General features: G+C 40.8%; 1 protein-coding gene across 3 annotated transcripts in view; it reads right to left on the bottom strand.

The window, feature by feature from the left end:
• ints6 (integrator complex subunit 6) overlaps window positions 1-13,431 on the bottom strand; it is a 35,311-nt gene that overhangs the window by 3,230 nt on the left and 18,650 nt on the right. For all 3 annotated transcript variants that reach the window (XM_062067361.1, XM_062067362.1, XM_062067363.1), the window contains 4 exons: window positions 3,886-4,028; window positions 3,649-3,820; window positions 3,213-3,581; window positions 1,977-2,070 (listed from right to left, as the gene is read on the bottom strand). In XM_062067361.1, coding sequence (XP_061923345.1) covers window positions 1,977-2,070; window positions 3,213-3,581; window positions 3,649-3,820; window positions 3,886-4,028 — 778 coding nt within the window. The remainder of the gene's footprint in view (window positions 1-1,976; window positions 2,071-3,212; window positions 3,582-3,648; window positions 3,821-3,885; window positions 4,029-13,431) is intronic.

Genomic DNA, 13,431 nt, shown 5'->3' with positions numbered 1-13,431 from the left:
ATGTTTTTACAAACAAAGATGCAGGTTATTAAAAGGTAAGGTGTGTAGATGGAGCATGTAGTTATCAAATATGTTTTTACAAACAAAGATGCAGGTTATTAAAAGGTAAGGTGTGTAGATGGAGGATGTAGTTATCAAATATGTTTTTACAAACAAAGATGCAGGTTATTAAAAGGTAAGGTGTGTAGATGGAGCATGTAGTTATCAAATATGTTTTTACAAACAAAGATGCAGGTTATTAAAAGGTAAGGTGTGTAGATGGAGCATGTAGTTATCAAATATGTTTTTACAAACAAAGATGCAGGTTATTAAAAGGTAAGGTGTGTAGATGGAGCATGAAGTTATCAAATATGTTTTTATAAACAAAGATGCAGGTTATTAAAAGGTAAGGTGTGTAGATGGAGCATGAAGTTATCAAATATGTTTTTATAAACAAAGATGCAGGTTATTAAAAGGTAAGGTGTGTAGATGGAGGATGTAGTTATCAAATATGTTTTTACAAACAAAGATGCAGGTTATTAAAAGGTAAGGTGTGTAGATGGAGGATGTAGTTATCAAATATGTTTTTACAAACAAAGATGCAGGTTATTAAAAGGTAAGGTGTGTAGATGGAGGATGTAGTTATCAAATATGTTTTTACAAACAAAGATGCAGGTTATTAAAAGGTGAGGTGTGTAGATGGAGCATGTAGTTATCAAATATGTTTTTACAAACAAAGATGCAGGTTATTAAAAGGTAAGGTGTGTAGATGGAGCATGAAGTTATCAAATATGTTTTTATAAACAAAGATGCAGGTTATTAAAAGGTAAGGTGTGTAGATGGAGGATGTAGTTATCAAATATGTTTTTACAAACAAAGATGCAGGTTATTAAAAGGTAAGGTGTGTAGATGGAGCATGTAGTTATCAAATATGTTTTTACAAACAAAGATGCAGGTTATTAAAAGGTAAGGTGTGTAGATGGAGGATGTAGTTATCAAATATGTTTTTACAAACAAAGATGCAGGTTATTAAAAGGTAAGGTGTGTAGATGGAGGATGTAGTTACCAAATATGACATGTAGAAAGTGAAAGTAGTCATTGTTAGTTATGTTCTATATATTTACTTGTCTTTGATGTATTTCTGAGTTTGAAGTACAACAACTGTGTCATCCTAAATCATTTCAACTATTTCATTGTTGTGTTACTTTATTTTGACAACCTGCCAGCATCTGAGGTGAAAAACATCAAATCATCCTTCTTATTTTGCACTGAACAGTGTGCACCTTTTACTTGACTTTCTAGTACAACTTATACACAAACTTTTTTGCCATAATGTAGCCTTTCTAACACGCTTCTGCCATGGACACTTTCAAACCAAAATGAAGTGACACTTAGTGGTCACAATAGTATAGATAATGACCCAGTAGGTTGAATGATGCAGACACGTTTGTTACTGGATACGCCTTGGAGACTTTGTATGTGTAAGTAATATGTGACTATAATTATTTCATACTTTTTTATATTGTCAAATGTCACCTCTTATTGTTCAATGATTATTACCTATGTCTAGCTTGTGTGCTATTGTGTGCTTAGCTGTTGTGTAGCTGCAAGCTCCTAGTAGCCTATATCCCAGCAGGTTTAGCTTTTGCAAATGACTTTGACAAAATTGTGTGTTTATTGGTGAACATTTAGATCTTAACTGTCTGTCAGCTTTGTACAAGTAAACACTCTGCTTGTATCACACATGATATCACACACAAGTAAACACTCTGCTTGTATCGCACATGATATCACACACAAGTAAACACGCTGCAAGACTGCTTGTATCGCACATGATATCACAAACAAGTAAACACTCTGCAGGACTGCTTGTATCACACACAAGTAAACACTCGGCTTGTATCGCACATGATGTCACACACAAGTAAATACTGTGCAGGAGTGGTACGGCCAAAATAGTGCTGATTATTTAGTGTGAATGAAAAGTAATGTCCTACCTGGCTGCCTCCTTGATGATGTTTTGGAGGAAGATGAGGCGAGTGTCCAGAGTGCCTTGAATCTGCTTCAGGAAGTAGAAGATCTTGTCGTAGTCTGGAGAGCAAGCAGAAAGATGTGAGGTGTAGTACCCAGAGGAGCCACTAGAGGGCAGAAGAAGCATGTTTATCACAGAGGGGTGTCTCCAGGCCATCTGCTCAATGATTGGTCAAAGGGCAGTCATGTGACTACAGGGCACCATGACTGCTACTAACTCTGAGATGATGCTATGTTTGCTGCACTTGCTCACGCTTTTGCACTCCACAGATCATGAAGATTTGGGCAAAATGAGGCTAAGGAGTTTGTTTTTTTGCTCCTTCGGTGTATTTTTATTAGGTTTATTAAAATGATACTTTGTTTTGTTGTAAGTTTATGAGTGCAGAATGTTTACAACTATATATAGACATACTATTTGTCTTTATTTGGTCAGACAAACTAACCAAATAAATCAATAGTTTACAACTATATATAGAACTATTATTTGGTCAGACAAACTAACCAAATAAATCAATAGTTTACAACTATATATAGAACTATTATTTGGTCAGACAAACTAACCAAATAAATCAATAGTTTACAACTATGTATAGAACTATTATTTGGTCAGACAAACTAACCAAATAAATCAATAGTTTACAACTATATATAGAACTATTATTTGGTCAGACAAACTAACCAAATAAATCAATAGTTTACAACTATATATAGAACTATTATTTGGTCAGACAAACTAACCAAATAAATCAATAGTTTACAACTATATATAGAACTATTATTTAGTCAGACAAACTAACCAAATAAATCAATAGTTTATAACTATATATAGAGCTATTATTTAGTCAGACAAACTAACCAAATAAATCAATAGTTTATAACTATATATAGAACTATTATTTGGTCAGAAAAACTAACCAAATAAATCAATAGTTTACAACTATATATAGAACTATTATTTAGTCAGACAAACTAACCAAATAAATCAATAGTTTATAACTATATATAGAACTATTATTTAATCAGACAAACTAACCAAATAAATCAATAGTTTACAACTATATATAGAACTATTATTTGGTCAGACAAACTAACCAAATAAATCAATAGTTTACAACTATATATAGAGCTATTATTTGGTGAAAAGGACTGCAACTGGTAGCAAACATGGTGCCTGTTTAGTGGGCCAGACTGTGGTTTCTTACATCTGCCAGGCTTCCTGATCTCCCTGGTGATGAGTGTCCTCAGCTCGTTGTTCACCTTGGTGGTCTCAGTGTGGATGTGTTTCTTCAGGGCGGCAGGTGACAGGTACCGGGGTGGCTGATCCAGTCCATCCACCAGAATCACCTCCTCCTCCTCCTTCACCTCCTCCACCTCCTCCGCCTCCTCCTCCTGCTGCTGCTCACCGTTCTCCTCCTCCTCATCCCCATACTGGAGGTCCTGCTGGTCTGCCGATGAGTGGTTCTCTTGAGGTTCCGAGTCGGAGTCGGAGCTTCTTTCTGGGCTGCAGTGGTTCCGATGGAGGTGGTTGACCATGGGATGGGGTTCCGCTTCTTCATCGCTCATGTCCACATCTGGAAGAGAAAAGCCAGTTGAGTGGTGTGTGTCAGTCCCATGAGGACAGGAGCATGTGCATCAGACCTGAGGTGGACCGAGGACTGACAGGGGGCGTGTAGGCGTGACCCAGGCGCAGCAAAGGTGACATGCAGCGTCTCCTCTTGGGCCCGCCTCCTGTCATGTTGTCTGATGGCCTCTTGCCTTTGTTCTCCTTTGGGCTGGTGACAAACTCATCGGCCTCGTCGATCATCATTCCCTGAGGAGGCAAAGGCGTGACAATCTTCTCGGAGGAGGTTCAATGTGAGTCAGAGACCAGCACACCTTCTTGTCCAGCTTGAAGGGGTTGCCGAAGGTGTGCAGGCGTTTGGGCTGCTCGGGGTCGGCATCCCTCAGGGGCTGAGGAGCAGCTTTCAGGAAGTCCTGGTAGTTCCCCATCTGGCCGATGGGGACGCTGTGGAGCTGATCTGTGGAGCAGGACCAGTAGGAAGGTCCCAGAGCAGACATCATGTTACTGTGTTCATTTACACACTTACACAAAGACATTGCTGATTGCTCACATCATTTCAACAACTTCAACTTTTACACACACTAACAGCATAGTGTATATATATATATATATATTAATGACAATTATAACTAAATATAATTATTGACTTATATACCGTAATTTCCGGACTATAAGCCGCACCTGACTATAAGCCGCACCAGCTAAATTTAGGGGAAAATACAGATTGCTCCATATATAAGCCGCACCCGACTATAAGCCGCAGGGTTTTGATGTGTAATTAGCGTAGTATATAGGGGTTCCTGCTACCACGGAGGGGATTGTCGGGACAGAGATGACTGTTTGGGAACGCAAAGCGTCCCATTTATTAACAATAAATCTTTCAATCATTCAATCAAACTTTCACATCTTTGACATGGCGAACAGCATTCGTGCAGAGTACAAATAATACAACGGTGCAAAGTAATACAAAGTGCTCGCCTGTACGTTATCAAAATAACCAGCCTACCGGTATTTGAAAAGTCAGTCTTTAATCATTGTGTCATCGTCTTCCTCCTGCGTACTAAAACCACCGAAATCCTCTTTGTCGGTGTCGGAGAAGAACAGGCCGTAAATAAGCCGCACCCTTGTATAAGCCGCAGGGACCAGAACGAGGGGGAAAAGTAGCGGCTTATAGTCCGGAAATTACGGTACCTCCAATCACATAAATTCAATAATAATAAGTAAATATAATGAGTTATATACATCCAATCACATAACTTAAATAATAATAAGTAAATATAATGAGTTATATACCTCCAGTCACATAACTTGAATAATAATAAGTAAATATAATGAGTTATATACATCCAATCACATAACTTGAATAATAAAAAGTAAATATAATGAGTTATATACCTCCAGTCACATAACTTGAATAATAATAAGTAAATATAATGAGTTATATACCTCCAGTCACATAACTTGAATAATAATAAGTAAATATAATGAGTTATATACCTCCAGTCACATAACTTGAATAATAATAAGTAAATATAATGAGTTATATACCTCCAATCACATAACTTGAATAATAATAAGTAAATATAATGAGTTATATACCTCCAGTCACATAACTTGAATAACAAGTAAACATATTGTGACAGTTCCTGCAGTTCCAACAAAGGCCAAAAGGTATAAAGACCAAAGATGAAATAAAAAGTTAGTCCAAAGACTACTAGTGTGTAAGACCAAATGTTGCTGGAAATGTATTTTGTCCAAAAAATGAATCACACCAGAAGTGGGACGTACAAAAGCCCATATAATCAATATAATTAGGGGTTGATATGGATAATTGTTGGGAGGATATTAGGAATGCTGACATCATAAGATGAATCTCATATTAGAAAATAGCAGTAAATAAACTAACTACTGTGGTGTTGACTTTCCTGCCATAAACCTCCCCTGAGCTGAGTGTAAACAAACATGTGAGATTCTTCACCATCTCAGAGGGATCTGCTATCATCAAGCTTCAACACATCACACCTGATCAGCCCCCTGAAAGCCCAAACTCCCCTCTGCTTGCTCCAGCTGGCAGACAGAGACCCCCTAAGGTGTCCCTGGTGACTTAACTCCTATCTGGAGGGGAGGGTCCTGCCACCCTAGTGAGGTAACATGTCTGTGTGTGAGGGTCCTATGTTCCTTTAAATTCAATTATCTGTCCTGCCACCCTAGTGAGGTAACATGTCTGTGTGTGAGGGTCCTATGTTCCTTTAAATTCAATTATCTGTCCTGCCACCCTAGTGAGGTAACATGTCTGTGTGTGAGGGTCCTATGTTCCTTTAAATTCAATTATCTGTCCTGCCACCCTAGTGAGGTAACATGTCTGTGTGTGAGGGTCCTATGTTCCTTTCAATTCAATTATCTGTCCTGCCACCCTAGTGAGGTAACATGTCTGTGTGTGAGGGTCCTATGTTCCTTTCAATTCAATTATCTGTCCTGCCACCCTAGTGAGGTAACATGTCTGTGTGTGAGGGTCCTATGTTCCTTTCAATTCAATTATCTGTCCTGCCACCCTAGTGAGGTAACATGTCTGTGTGTGAGGGTCCTATGTTCCTTTAAATTCAATTATCTGTCCTGCCACCCTAGTGAGGTAACATGTCTGTGTGTGAGGGTCCTATGTTCCTTTAAATTCAATTATCTGTCCTGCCACCCTAGTGAGGTAACATGTCTGTGTGTGAGGGTCCTATGTTCCTTTAAATTCAATTATCTGTCCTGCCACCCTAGTGAGGTAACATGTCTGTGTGTGAGGGTCCTATGTTCCTTTCAATTCAATTATCTGTCCTGCCACCCTAGTGAGGTAACATGTCTGTGTGTGAGGGTCCTATATTCCTTTCAATTCAATTATCTGTCCTGCCACCCTAGTGAGGTAACATGTCTGTGTGTGAGGGTCCTATGTTCCTTTCAATTCAATTATCTGTCCTGCCACCCTAGTGAGGTAACATGTCTGTGTGTGAGGGTCCTATGTTCCTTTCAATTCAATTATCTGTCCTGCCACCCTAGTGAGGTAACATGTCTGTGTGTGAGGGTCCTATGTTCCTTTCAATTCAATTATCTGTCCTGCCACCCTAGTGAGGTAACATGTCTGTGTGTGAGGGTCCTATGTTCCTTTCAATTCAATTATCTGTCCTGACACCCTAGTGAGGTAACATGTCTGTGTGTGAGGGTCCTATGTTCCTTTAAATTCAATTATCTGTCCTGCCACCCTAGTGAGGTAACATGTCTGTGTGTGAGGGTCCTATGTTCCTTTAAATTCAATTATCTGTCCTGCCACCCTAGTGAGGTAACATGTCTGTGTGTGAGGGTCCTATGTTCCTTTCAATTCAATTATCTATCCTGCCACCCTAGTGAGGTAACATGTCTGTGTGTGAGGGTCCTATGTTCCTTTCAATTCAATTATCTGTCCTGCCACCCTAGTGAGGTAACATGTCTGTGTGTGAGGGTCCTATGTTCCTTTCAATTCAATTATCTGTCCTGCCACCCTAGTGAGGTAACATGTCTGTGTGTGAGGGTCCTATGTTCCTTTCAATTCAATTATCTGTCCTGCCACCCTAGTGAGGTAACATGTCTGTGTGTGAGGGTCCTATGTTCCTTTCAATTCAATTATCTGTCCTGCCACCCTAGTGAGGTAACATGTCTGTGTGTGAGGGTCCTATGTTCCTTTAAATTCAATTATCTGTCCTGCCACCCTAGTGAGGTAACATGTCTGTGTGTGAGGGTCCTATGTTCCTTTCAATTCAATTATCTGTCCTGCCACCCTAGTGAGGTAACATGTCTGTGTGTGAGGGTCCTATGTTCCTTTCAATTCAATTATCTGTCCTGCCACCCTAGTGAGGTAACATGTCTGTGTGTGAGGGTCCTATGTTCCTTTCAATTCAATTATCTGTCCTGCCACCCTAGTGAGGTAACATGTCTGTGTGTGAGGGTCCTATGTTCCTTTCAATTCAATTATCTGTCCTGCCACCCTAGTGAGGTAACATGTCTGTGTGTGAGGGTCCTATGTTCCTTTAAATTCAATTATCTGTCCTGCCACCCTAGTGAGGTAACATGTCTGTGTGTGAGGGTCCTATGTTCCTTTCAATTCAATTATCTGTCCTGCCACCCTAGTGAGGTAACATGTCTGTGTGTGAGGGTCCTATGTTCCTTTAAATTCAATTATCTGTCCTGCCACCCTAGTGAGGTAACATGTCTGTGTGTGAGGGTCCTATGTTCCTTTCAATTCAATTATCTGTCCTGCCACCCTAGTGAGGTAACATGTCTGTGTGTGAGGGTCCTATGTTCCTTTAAATTCAATTATCTGTCCTGCCACCCTAGTGAGGTAACATGTCTGTGTGTGAGGGTCCTATGTTCCTTTCAATTCAATTATCTGTCCTGCCACCCTAGTGAGGTAACATGTCTGTGTGTGAGGGTCCTATGTTCCTTTAAATTCAATTATCTGTCCTGCCACCCTAGTGAGGTAACATGTCTGTGTGTGAGGGTCCTATGTTCCTTTAAATTCAATTATCTGTCCTGCCACCCTAGTGAGGTAACATGTCTGTGTGTGAGGGTCCTATGTTCCTTTCAATTCAATTATCTGTCCTGCCACCCTAGTGAGGTAACATGTCTGTGTGTGAGGGTCCCATGTCTGTGTGTGAGGGTCCTATGTTCCTTTCAATTCAATTATCTGTCCTGCCACCCTAGTGAGGTAACATGTCTGTGTGTGAGGGTCCTATGTTCCTTTCAATTCAATTATCTGTCCTGCCACCCTAGTGAGGTAACATGTCTGTGTGTGAGGGTCCTATGTTCCTTTAAATTCAATTATCTGTCCTGCCACCCTAGTGAGGTAACATGTCTGTGTGTGAGGGTCCTATGTTCCTTTCAATTCAATTATCTGTCCTGCCACCCTAGTGAGGTAACATGTCTGTGTGTGAGGGTCCTACGTTCCTTTAAATTCAATTATCTGTCCTGCCACCCTAGTGAGGTAACATGTCTGTGTGTGAGGGTCCTATGTTCCTTTCAATTCAATTATCTGTCCTGACACCCTAGTGAGGTAACATGTCTGTGTGTGAGGGTCCTATGTTCCTTTAAATTCAATTATCTGTCCTGCCACCCTAGTGAAGTAACATGTCTGTGTGTGAGGGTCCTATGTTCCTTTCAATTCAATTATCTGTCCTGCCACCCTAGTGAGGTAACATGTCTGTGTGTGAGGGTCCTATGTTCCTTTCAATTCAATTATCTGTCCTGCCACCCTAGTGAGGTAACATGTCTGTGTGTGAGGGTCCTATGTTCCTTTCAATTCAATTATCTGTCCTGCCACCCTAGTGAGGTAACATGTCTGTGTGTGAGGGTCCTATGTTCCTTTCAATTCAATTATCTGTCCTGCCACCCTAGTGAGGTAACATGTCTGTGTGTGAGGGTCCTATGTTCCTTTCAATTCAATTATCTGTCCTGACACCCTAGTGAGGTAACATGTCTGTGTGTGAGGGTCCCATGTTCCTTTGAATTCAATTATCTGTCCTGCCACCCTAGTGAGGTAACATGTCTGTGTGTGAGGGTCCTATGTTCCTTTAAATTCAATTATCTGTCCTGCCACCCTAGTGAGGTAACATGTCTGTGTGTGAGGGTCCTATGTTCCTTTAAATTCAATTATCTGTCCTGCCACCCTAGTGAGGTAACATGTCTGTGTGTGAGGGTCCTATGTTCCTTTAAATTCAATTATCTGTCCTGCCACCCTAGTGAGGTAACATGTCTGTGTGTGAGGGTCCTATGTTCCTTTAAATTCAATTATCTGTCCTGCCACCCTAGTGAGGTAACATGTCTGTGTGTGAGGGTCCTATGTTCCTTTCAATTCAATTATCTGTCCTGCCACCCTAGTGAGGTAACATGTCTGTGTGTGAGGGTCCTATGTTCCTTTCAATTCAATTATCTGTCCTGCCACCCTAGTGAGGTAACATGTCTGTGTGTGAGGGTCCTATGTTCCTTTCAATTCAATTATCTGTCCTGCCACCCTAGTGAGGTAACATGTCTGTGTGTGAGGGTCCTATGTTCCTTTAAATTCAATTATCTGTCCTGCCACCCTAGTGAGGTAACATGTCTGTGTGTGAGGGTCCTATGTTCCTTTCAATTCAATTATCTGTCCTGCCACCCTAGTGAGGTAACATGTCTGTGTGTGAGGGTCCTATGTTCCTTTAAATTCAATTATCTGTCCTGCCACCCTAGTGAGGTAACATGTCTGTGTGTGAGGGTCCTATGTTCCTTTCAATTCAATTATCTGTCCTGCCACCCTAGTGAGGTAACATGTCTGTGTGTGAGGGTCCTATGTTCCTTTAAATTCAATTATCTGTCCTGCCACCCTAGTGAGGTAACATGTCTGTGTGTGAGGGTCCTATGTTCCTTTCAATTCAATTATCTGTCCTGCCACCCTAGTGAGGTAACATGTCTGTGTGTGAGGGTCCTATGTTCCTTTAAATTCAATTATCTGTCCTGCCACCCTAGTGAGGTAACATGTCTGTGTGTGAGGGTCCTATGTTCCTTTAAATTCAATTATCTGTCCTGCCACCCTAGTGAGGTAACATGTCTGTTTTCAATTCAATTATCTGTCCTGCCACCCTAGTGAGGTAACATGTCTGTGTGTGAGGGTCCTATGTTCCTTTCAATTCAATTATCTGTCCTGCCACCCTAGTGAGGTAACATGTCTGTGTGTGAGGGTCCTATGTTCCTTTCAATTCAATTATCTGTCCTGCCACCCTAGTGAGGTAACATGTCTGTGTGTGAGGGTCCTATGTTCCTTTAAATTCAATTATCTGTCCTGCCACCCTAGTGAGGTAACATGTCTGTGTGTGAGGGTCCTATGTTCCTTTCAATTCAATTATCTGTCCTGCCACCCTAGTGAGGTAACATGTCTGTGTGTGAGGGTCCTACGTTCCTTTAAATTCAATTATCTGTCCTGCCACCCTAGTGAGGTAACATGTCTGTGTGTGAGGGTCCTATGTTCCTTTCAATTCAATTATCTGTCCTGACACCCTAGTGAGGTAACATGTCTGTGTGTGAGGGTCCTATGTTCCTTTAAATTCAATTATCTGTCCTGCCACCCTAGTGAAGTAACATGTCTGTGTGTGAGGGTCCTATGTTCCTTTCAATTCAATTATCTGTCCTGCCACCCTAGTGAGGTAACATGTCTGTGTGTGAGGGTCCTATGTTCCTTTCAATTCAATTATCTGTCCTGCCACCCTAGTGAGGTAACATGTCTGTGTGTGAGGGTCCTATGTTCCTTTCAATTCAATTATCTGTCCTGCCACCCTAGTGAGGTAACATGTCTGTGTGTGAGGGTCCTATGTTCCTTTCAATTCAATTATCTGTCCTGCCACCCTAGTGAGGTAACATGTCTGTGTGTGAGGGTCCTATGTTCCTTTCAATTCAATTATCTGTCCTGACACCCTAGTGAGGTAACATGTCTGTGTGTGAGGGTCCCATGTTCCTTTGAATTCAATTATCTGTCCTGCCACCCTAGTGAGGTAACATGTCTGTGTGTGAGGGTCCTATGTTCCTTTAAATTCAATTATCTGTCCTGCCACCCTAGTGAGGTAACATGTCTGTGTGTGAGGGTCCTATGTTCCTTTAAATTCAATTATCTGTCCTGCCACCCTAGTGAGGTAACATGTCTGTGTGTGAGGGTCCTATGTTCCTTTAAATTCAATTATCTGTCCTGCCACCCTAGTGAGGTAACATGTCTGTGTGTGAGGGTCCTATGTTCCTTTAAATTCAATTATCTGTCCTGCCACCCTAGTGAGGTAACATGTCTGTGTGTGAGGGTCCTATGTTCCTTTCAATTCAATTATCTGTCCTGACACCCTAGTGAGGTAACATGTCTGTGTGTGAGGGTCCTATGTTCCTTTCAATTCAATTATCTGTCCTGACACCCTAGTGAGGTAACATGTCTGTGTGTGAGGGTCCTATGTTCCTTTAAATTCAATTATCTGTCCTGACACCCTAGTGAGGTAACATGTCTGTGTGTGAGGGTCCTATGTTCCTTTAAATTCAATTATCTGTCCTGCCACCCTAGTGAGGTAACATGTCTGTGTGTGAGGGTCCTATGTTCCTTTCAATTCAATTATCTGTCCTGACACCCTAGTGAGGTAACATGTCTGTGTGTGAGGGTCCTATGTTCCTTTAAATTCAATTATCTGTCCTGCCACCCTAGTGAGGTAACATGTCTGTGTGTGAGGGTCCTATGTTCCTTTCAATTCAATTATCTGTCCTGACACCCTAGTGAGGTAACATGTCTGTGTGTGAGGGTCCTATGTTCCTTTAAATTCAATTATCTGTCCTGCCACCCTAGTGAGGTAACATGTCTGTGTGTGAGGGTCCTATGTTCCTTTAAATTCAATTATCTGTCCTGCCACCCTAGTGAGGTAACATGTCTGTGTGTGAGGGTCCTATGTTCCTTTCAATTCAATTATCTGTCCTGACACCCTAGTGAGGTAACATGTCTGTGTGTGAGGGTCCTATGTTCCTTTCAATTCAATTATCTGTCCTGACACCCTAGTGAGGTAACATGTCTGTGTGTGAGGGTCCTATGTTCCTTTAAATTCAATTATCTGTCCTGACACCCTAGTGAGGTAACATGTCTGTGTGTGAGGGTCCTATGTTCCTTTAAATTCAATTATCTGTCCTGCCACCCTAGTGAGGTAACATGTCTGTGTGTGAGGGTCCTATGTTCCTTTCAATTCAATTATCTGTCCTGACACCCTAGTGAGGTAACATGTCTGTGTGTGAGGGTCCTATGTTCCTTTAAATTCAATTATCTGTCCTGACACCCTAGTGAGGTAACATGTCTGTGTGTGAGGGTCCTATGTTCCTTTAAATTCAATTATCTGTCCTGCCACCCTAGTGAGGTAACATGTCTGTGTGTGAGGGTCCTATGTTCCTTTCAATTCAATTATCTGTCCTGACACCCTAGTGAGGTAACATGTCTGTGTGTGAGGGTCCTATGTTCCTTTAAATTCAATTATCTGTCCTGACACCCTAGTGAGGTAACATGTCTGTGTGTGAGGGTCCTACGTTCCTTTAAATTCATTTACGGTATCTGTCCTGACAAGCAGGAACTTTTCTGTGTAATGTGCTGAAGATCCGCGCTCGCCACACTTGGAGTCCACATTAGGGTGGTCCCCAAAAATGTCATTCATTTGCCAAAAAATCTTAGGGTACATGAAACATATGTTTATTATTGTCCTTAAATAAAATGTTGAACATACTATACAACTTGTCTTTTAGTAGTAAGTAAACAAAGACTCCTAATTAGTCTGCTGACGTATGCAGTAACATATTGTGTCATTTATACACCTATTATTTTGTACACATGAGGGACAAACTGTAAAAAATGATTATTAATCTACTTGTTCATTTACTGTTAATATCTGCTTATTTTCTGTTTTAACATGTTCTATCTACACTTCTGTTAAAATGTAATAATCACTTATTCTTCTCTTCTTTGATACTTGACGTTAGTTTTGGGTGATACCACACATTTAGGTATGGATGTGATACCAAGTAGTTACAGGATCATACATTGGTCATATTCAAAGTCCTCATGTGTCCAGGGACATATTTACTGACTTTATAAACATCATATACATTTTAGAAAAAGGAAAAAAGATTTTTTGATGATAAAAAATATCGATGTAATCATAGTAGTATCGACTAGATACGGTCTTGTACTTGGTATCATTACAGTGGATGTCAGGTGTAGATCCACCCATGGCATTTGTTTACATTGTGACGGTGGTGAGCTATCGTATCCTCCTATGGTGTGTAGTGAAGCATGTTTAGCTATTCCTCATCCTCCA

The sequence above is a fragment of the Entelurus aequoreus genome, linkage group LG13 (assembly GCF_033978785.1).
Source record: "Entelurus aequoreus isolate RoL-2023_Sb linkage group LG13, RoL_Eaeq_v1.1, whole genome shotgun sequence".
NCBI classification, from domain to species: Eukaryota; Metazoa; Chordata; class Actinopteri; order Syngnathiformes; family Syngnathidae; genus Entelurus; species Entelurus aequoreus.
The sequence above is the reverse complement of the archived record's forward strand: the minus strand, read 5'-3'. Positions and strand labels throughout refer to the sequence as shown.